Source organism: Hydra vulgaris, chromosome 06 (assembly GCF_038396675.1).
Source record: "Hydra vulgaris chromosome 06, alternate assembly HydraT2T_AEP".
Taxonomy (NCBI): Eukaryota; Metazoa; Cnidaria; class Hydrozoa; order Anthoathecata; family Hydridae; genus Hydra; species Hydra vulgaris.
In genome coordinates this window covers 34663304-34672031 of record NC_088925.1, presented here as the reverse complement: position 1 = coordinate 34672031, position 8728 = coordinate 34663304, and the positions used below count along the sequence as shown (strand labels likewise).

Genomic DNA, 8728 nt, shown 5'->3' with positions numbered 1-8728 from the left:
ATATGTTTCTAGTTTGTACATGAGAATTTTATGATCAACAGTGTCAAAAGCTTTTGACAAGTCGATGAACAAGCCACGAGTATAACTTTTTTTAGCAAACTCATCCAGAATTTGACTGGCTAAATCAGTTACTGCATTATGTGTTGAATGCCCTTTTCGGAAACCAAACTGTTTGCTGAGTAAGATATTATGTTTTTCAAGATAACTATACAGTCTGTTATACATAATACGCTCAAGCAACTTTAAAAAACAAGAAAGGATAGATATAGGTCTGTAGTTAGATGGTATAGAATTGTCGCCATTTTTGTTTACAGGGACTACTCTTGCTATTTTTAATTGACAAGGAAAAATGTTGTTATTGAAAGATTGAAGATAAAAAAAGGAGCTAATTTAATAACATCAAAAACTTTTAAAACATTTTTATCATCAACCCCCGGCACTTTTATTTTTCTTAAGTGCATTAAAGGATGCCTGAAGTTCATTTAGAGACAGTTCCGACTCATCCATTACATATTGAGTTTTTTTTAAATAGGATTGGAATGTTTTATTTTCAGGAGTTATATCTGCTGCCAAATTTTTTTCCTATGTTTATAAAAAATTTGTTGAAGTTTTCAGCTATTTCTTTTTTATCAAATATTTGTTTATTCAAGTTAAGCTTTAATCTATTTGGAATAGTGGTGTTTTTTTGTAATTGTTTTTTCCCTGTAACATCTTTAATTACTTCCCATGTCTTTTTACTATTTTCTATTGCTCTAAGAGTTTAGAATAAAAAAAAATTTTGTATTTGCTTTTTTATTTTTCAAAACAATTTTTATACTTTTTGTACTTAATTTCATTGTTATAAGTTTTATTTTTTAAAAAGTTTTCATACAACCTTTGTTTTTTTCTAGATGATTTTCTAAGACCATTTGTCATCCACGGATTATTAAAGTTTTTGGAATTAGTTGCTTTTTTAATTTTTGGAAACAATCTTTCGTATTGTTTAGAAAACAACTGTAAAAATAAGTTGTATGCACCATTTGCATCATTGCACTCAGTTAAAAGATTCCAATCAATTTCTGTTAATAATTCTCGAAATTTTATAATAGATTGGTTATAATAGATTGGTTGTTTATTTGTCTTACATATATTGCAAGTAAATTTTTAGATTCAAGAATTAAAGAGTAATTTGTAAGAAAACTTGGAAAATGATCACTGATAGCAGTTTTTAATATTTCACTTTTGATTTAGCAAGTCATGGCAATATTAGTGATAATATCAGGTAACCAAAAAAGTTCGTGCGGTTTTTCCGTATATAATAAAAACACACAAAACGACAAAAGTAAGTACATTTATTCATCAAAATAGTCACCATTAGCATCTAAAACCTTTTCCCAACGTAAAACAAGCTTATTTATTCCACTTCTAAAAAATTCTCGGTCCTTTGAGTCTATAAAAGCTTTCAACTCCATTTCAACCGCGTCCTGGTCTCGGAACTGCTGTCCTTTTAAATGATTTCCCAGGGAAAAGAAAAAATGGAAATCAGTAGGGGAGAGGTCTGGCGAGTATGGTGGGTGAGGCAAACTCTCCCAACCAAGGCTTTGGAGCTTGTCCTGAGTCACGCGAGCGGTGTGCGGTCTCGCGTTGTCGCGGAGAAGCAAAACTCCTCTCCTGTGCACCAGTGCAGGCTGCTTTACAAGCAACAGGTTGTGAACTCGTTGCAGCTGTGCTGAGTAGACCAGTCCAGTAATGGTTTGGCCTGTTGGGAGCAGCTCGTAATGCACCACACCAGCTGTAGTCCACCAAATGCAGAGCAAAACCTTCCGCTCGTGGAGATTGGGCTTGGGTGTCTTTGGGATGGGGTCATCGGGGAACAACCAATGGTAGCAACGCTTGGTATTGATGTACACAATCCATTTTTCGTCGCATGTCAATAAACGATCAAGAAAAGGCTCAACATTGTGGCGTGATAAGAGTGATGTGCAGATCGTCAGCCGTTGCTTCTTGTTGTCGACCGACAATTTGTGCGGAACCCACCGACTCAGCTTCCACGCTTTCCCAATCGCATGCAAATGCAGGCGGATGGTTTCAACACTCACAGCAAACCTCACTGCAAGTTCTTGGCAAGTTTGGCTGGAGTCAGACTCGACAGCGTCCTTCAGTTCATCCTCATCAACCAACAATGGGCGTCCAGAACGCGGCAGGTCTTCGATGGACTCATCTCCCGAAGAGAATCGCTGAAACCACTTCTGTGCTGTGCGTTCACTTACTGTACCTTCTCCAAATGCTGTGCAGATGTTTTTGGCCGCTTGTGTTGCATTCCTTCCAAGTTTAAACTCGTAAAGTAAGCAAGATCGAATAATCGTTGGTTGGGTTGCCATCCTTTCTTTACACAAAACCTTTCCTGTAAGCTCGTTACAAGCCTACACTATATATGCAGCAACTGCGCGTGACACACGCGTTCTATTACGCAACAAAGCTACTTGCCTTGTGCGATGTGGGTGTTGTAAAAAATGCTAAAAACAATTCAATTACCAAAAACCGCACGAACTTTTTTGGTTACCTAATATTATCAATAATTGAAAAAGTATTGCGTGTTACGCGCGTTGGTTTGTTAATTACAGGTATTAAACTGTTCTGAAGAAGAAGTATTTACAAACCGTTTAGCGTAGGAATTATTATTTATTTTTTGAATATCTATGTTAAAATCACCAATTAAGTAAATATGTTTTTTAATGACTTTTGCCAATATATTTTTTACGTGTTCTTCAAATGCTTCAAAATTACCATTAGGTGGTCTGTAAAGAGAAGTTTAAAAAATATTGTTGGTTTTCTGATTAGGAATTTTAATTGTTAACGACTCACAATTAGCGTCATTGACACTGAAGTTTAGTAATTTCTGAAAGTAAAAGAATTAAGAATAAAAATACATACGCCTCCACCAATGCCTTTTTTTCCCGGGTTGGTGTATTGAGTTATAACCTGGTAGAAAAAAATTAGAACTTAACTCATCACCATTTTGACACCAAGTTTCCGTTAGACAGATTACTCTAAAACTGTAGTTTAAGTTTTTTAAATTTTTGGAGATTTAAAATTTTTACTTATATTCCTAATGTTCAAATTTAATTATGAAAAATTGGATAATGAAGAGTTTAAATAACTTGAGGCATCACTTATATTTAAATGCACAGTATCTATTGAAAAGTTATTAAAATAATTCACGTCAGGGTCAAAGTCATTTGTTAAAAGTATCGTGCTTTTTCTAGTAGATATATCAAAAACATTCAAAGTATTATTTTCCGCCATTTAAAAAATTTTTTTATATATATGTATACCTTTAAATATTTATTTAAAATATATATAACTTTTTAATTTTGATTTGATTTATTATTACTAAATTTAAGTTAAGAGTTTTTTGAAGTAATAACTTTATCATACCTAAGATAAACATTTTCACCATTGGATCGCTTTTTCTTCACTTCCGCTAATAACATTTTTCTTATATCCACAGTTTCAGGGAAATAGCCTTCCTTCACACAAACGTTAGTTCCTTTAAGCTTATATAATTCTTTCAGAATTTTTATCTTGTCTTTATATCTCAGCAAATTTATTGTTCTGGAGCGTCCATTTCTTTTTAACGCTGCTCGATGTGTCCTCTCTACATCTATTCCATTGAATTTTGTCTTCTGTTTCATACCAGCTTTTTTCTTCAGTTTCCAACAACCCATCAATTCTCAGATTTTTTCTTCTGGATCTATCTTCAGATTCTTTGTTTTTCCTTGATATTTTCTCTAAATGATGTTTCTTTTCTTGATTTTTCGTTTTCTCGTTTGTTGATACTGGCAATTTTTTATGAACAGCTCCTCGTGGAAATTCAAGTTCAACTTAACATCTTTAACATCATTTACTAATAACTTTATTTCGTTAAAACTATCATTAACTTTTTGTTCAACTTTTTATAGTCTTTCATTGAATGTCTTGGTGTTTACACTTAAAATGTCGATAACAATTTGTTCTTGCTGCTTCAATATAATTGCCATCTCATTTCTATATTCTGAAAACATTGCTGCAGTTTCTTTTTTATATTCTAAAAACATTTCTTTTAGCATTTTTTGAATTTTAATAATTGTTACTGTCATATTTATCAAACTTTCCTGTTGTTATTTTATTTTTTATTTTTTTTTGTAAATAAATAGAGTAAAACCGGATCAAACCGCACACTTATCAATAAAAATTAAATAACTTTTTTTTTTTTAATTTTTAATTTTTTTTATTTTTTATTTATTACATAGGTAATAAAAAACTACATAAGATAATATAAATATATGTTAAAAAAATAATAATGAAGGTTTTTGGCGACATTCTGATAAAACCGCACACTCGAGAAAACATTGAATTTTTAAAATTTTAACTTTTTTTAATTATTTTTTTAACACAACATATATTTAAGAAACTATATTAAAGTTTTTACATTTTTTGCAACAAAAAATTTAGTTCCAACTACATATTTTTTTGGTAAACATGTTTCTTTGCACAACCGTTCCCGACACATCGAATTCTCGCATTGCAACAATTCTGTGTGTAACTGTACTCTACACATTTTACATTTTTCAACTTTTATTCGTTTGGCTGCTGGTACTTGTTTTTTAATATTGTTTTGCTGAGGTTGCTCAGCATTGTTATGCTCACGAATTTGAGTACTTGACATAGAGAGTCTACGCTTTGCGTTAAGTTTAGTAACTTTCACGGCTTCCTTTGTTGCTTTTTCGTCATCTTTTTATTTGAGGAACTCGATCGGATTTTCTTCGGTAATACATTTTCCGCCAAGTTTTTTTGGTTTCTTAACATGCGATTAATTTTTGGTTTGAAAAAATTGCTTCATCTCTCGATTCTGTTTTTGCAACGCTTAACACATGCTTGTTACCTATCAAAACTTAAAGCTAATGTAGTTGAGAAAAATGGTAATCGGTGTGTAGTTGGATTAGGTACTGCGGCGGCTGTTGAAGATGATGAAGCTGTGTCTGAGCAAGATGGTGTAGGTACTACGGAAGTTGCTAAAGTTAATTAAGGTGGATTAAACGTTTGTGTAATTGCTAATGCCTTATGGTTTATATTGTTATTATAAAGTGGAAATAAGCTAGTGTACTGGAAACCAGCGATTGCATGCAAGCGTGTAAAACATTTACCACTCTCGTACAGCAGTTTGAGCAACGGTGGAAAATTTTGTTTATCTAAATTCTTACATTTTGAGTCTTTGTAATACTTTGTAAGAATTTCTTTCCAAGCTTGTTTGATATGACAACAGACAACTCTATCTAATGGTTGTAGAATATGCGAAGAATGCTCTGGTACACAAATCAAGATTATATTGTGTTTTTTGCTCAGCAATAGCTTCCAGAGTTATGTGAGTTTTATGACTAATCTAATACTATAATATGAATACAAACAATTTTCTCAGTTTCGAGTATAAATATTTCTTTTAGTCGTTCATAAACGTATCGTGCTCCACCCAACCTGATTTTAAAATTGAATATTTGGTGCCAGCTGGACCAACTCTTGCCCAGTCAGGACAAAAGTTTCTTTTGGCTTTGTATATCACAAATGGTGGTGCAAAATGCCCATCAGCGTTGCAGCAATTGTTTACAGTATAATAAATTTTTTCATTGTTGCCAGTAAGTTTAAATGCACGTCTTGTCCCATTTCGACACACTACGGTTGCTTTGTCTTGATCACCCGAAAAACCTGTTTCATCACAATTCCAAACATGCGACCCAGAAGTTATACCAGTGTTGATATTGCTTGGCAACGCATTCAAAATAACTATCAATTATTTTTGGCGCACAACGTTATACGCTTTGCTTATTGATTTTTTTTTTGACCATCTTTTCATAAAGGCATAAAACCAGTCTTTACCAGGCTTGCCATTTTTGAATAAGTGCAAATGATCTTTCCGTTTAAGGTAGCCACATACAAATTCTAGGTTTTCATTTCAGGTTAAACCATAACCCCAGTCACCAAGTAATTGGAACGCATGCACCATCAATCTTTCTGTTTCATTTGAGAGTACCGTTGTTGTACTTGAGCCATGGAAGCCTTTGTTGTTGTTGTTACTTTTGCGATCATTGAGCGTTGACACTGGAACGCCATTTTTGAATACAGCTTTTCTCAGTGATGTTTTATTTTCTTTCATATCAGTTAATGCGGCTAGTATATCGTCTTTCTTGTATGCTTTTGTTTTTTTAATTGACACGTTAAAGTAAGTGAGATAAATTTAATTGAGTGAGTGATGATTATATTGAGAAATAATATAATAATTGGTTTTTAATGAATAAGAGTCTATTATATTAACAAATAACATTATATTTCATTCATAATTAAACGGTAGTTAACCCTAAGTTAATTAGATAAAGATAGGCGCTAAGTCACTTGCAAAAAACTAAACTAAGTAATTATTCGAGTGTGCGGTTTTATCAGAAAAAAAAGTTTTTTTTACTTCTTTGATTTTTTATTTAACTTTTTGTTCTAGTTGCATAAAAACTGTACAATCAGAATTAAAATTAAATTTCCAACAAGATAGAGATAAAATTATATTTATATCAGTTTTGGTTCAAGCGTTATTTTGTTTGCAACGATAAAAAATATATAAAAAATTTTGACTTCCAGTTAAAGTTGTATAAAAAAAGAAAAAAATGGAGTTAATTAAATATAATTTTATCAATTCGAATAGAGGAGATAGTTCTGTATTTGAATCTAGTTTTATTTTTTTCATAGCCATATCCATTTAGTTTTTATTTGATAATTTCGATCAGTGTGCGGAATGATATGGTGTGCGGTTTGACCCGGCTTTACTCTATTTGTTATTATAAAAATTTGTTTAAAGTTTAAACTTTTTTCAGCCGTAAAAAAAACACGCCCGCTTACTTCCGTGCGCATTGCGCAACTGATGGAAAGATGCGGAACCACTTACAAACTAGAATAGAAGTTGCAGATGCATATACAAAAGCGGCCTACTGATATGGCAAAAATTGCGTCGGCTCCAAGTTCATGAGAGCTACAACTCACCTTCTTGAGAGATACAATGTACATGTTCGACGAGGTGCAGCTGGAGATCATTGCGAAAAAAAAATCTTTTAACATTTTAATTATACTCTAGCGGAAAGACTGTTTGGCTCACAGCATGCTCAAGAGATATTGATGACAGCCAGGGTTGTCAAAAAATCTGGGTTTATTTGGGTAGTTTTGGAATTTTTTACTTTTTATTTTTATTTTATATATGAGAGGAAGTAACTGAAGTGGAAAACAGTTTTAAAACAAAGTAGAAAATAGTGGAAAAAAGTGGAATAGTGTCACAAGTATACAAAAGGCTAAAATCTCAAATCTGTCAAAATATTTGAATGAAAAATTGAATATCATCAAGATCATTAAGATGGCGGTGGCGTTTTTTTAACCGTTTGAAGAAAAAAAAAGGAAATAAAGTAAGAAAATCAAAAACTGATTTAATTGTCAATTGTTCAAATAAAAAATTCAAAAAAAAATTATAGAAAAGGAAGAGTAAAAAAACAAGCCATATTATTAAAAAAGAAACACTTAAAAAATAAACACTCAAGATTACCACTTAAAAAAACAAACAAAAGAAAATTTGAACATCGATTTTTAATTAACAAGAAAAGAAAAAAAAGAGGAGAGCCTATACTAAAAGTTCATAATAAAGTAACATCAACAAAATGATGGATCAATTTAACAAAAAAGAGATAATAATAATTATACAAGATTGGTTGAGAGAATATTTTCCTCGATTGGTTTTATATGGTCAAAAGTTTGGGATAAATTAGTAAGTGAAAAAGCAAAAAGCTTGCGCGAATAAATAGACAATATACAAAAATATGACTAAAAATGTCAAAAGTGTAGTTAATCTTATCAAAAATTGTATTTATTCTAAAAAATCTTATTGTATGATTCTTTCAATTGTTTTGGTTTCTAAAACTATTATTGTGAAAAAATATATTATTAAAAATGATTTTATTAAATTATTTATTAAAAATGATATTGTGTTTGAATTGAAACTTTTTCTTTATAGCTAGCTACTATAATATGCTTATGTTTTTATAAATATTGGTTATAATAGTTCCTAAAATTATAAAATATCTCAAAAAAATGCAGATTGCCCGGTTGTATTTGTTTTTAAACGAGTTTTATTGGGTTTTTAAGCGGGACTTTTAATGCCAACACTGAAGACAACTCAAGTTTTTCAGCCGAGTGGGTGAAGTCATTGCTTTCAGAGATGTTGGTACTCAATAATGATCAATTGTTAGGTATGAAGCCTAGGGACGCTATTAATTTTGTAAAGATCACTCACAGACCGTCACAAACAGCTGGGAGAACCATCGGTTTCGATGAGCCTATAATACATGGCGCTCTCGTGCGTATGCTCCAGGCAAGTTTGACGCTCGCGCGCTACTGACCCATTTTAGTTAATGACAGTGCAATAGACTCTGTCTGTAGACAAAAGAGCATATCTGCTCTTTATTGTTTTATTAGTGGATCCGCTTGACGCTTTATTTGTGAAGAAATGTTTATGGTTCCGAATGAAACCGAGTCATCTCACAATCGATCTGTAACTTAATTCCATCCAGAGCCATCAATTTTTTAGTGTCAAGAAGGCTAAGAGGTGTCTTTAATTGCTTGTATACATCAATCTGATCGCTCTCTCTATTTATTCTTATCTGCATATGCTTCATTTATTTTTTAT

At 31.9% G+C, this 8728-nt stretch overlaps 1 protein-coding gene across 1 annotated transcript; it reads right to left on the bottom strand.

Annotated features, from left to right (window-relative positions):
* Window positions 1–1331: 1331 nt before the first annotated feature.
* LOC136081347 (histone-lysine N-methyltransferase SETMAR-like) lies at window positions 1332–2360 on the bottom strand. Its single transcript, XM_065798659.1, has one exon. The coding sequence runs from the start codon at window positions 2358–2360 to the stop codon at window positions 1332–1334; it is 1029 nt and encodes a 342-aa protein (XP_065654731.1).
* Window positions 2361–8728: the final 6368 nt, after the last annotated feature.

Bases quoted from the DNA above. Each gene is read 5' to 3' on its own strand.
- LOC136081347 (XM_065798659.1), bottom strand. From the start codon at position 2,360: ATGGCAACCCAACCAACGATTATTCGATCTTGCTTACTTTACGAGTTT.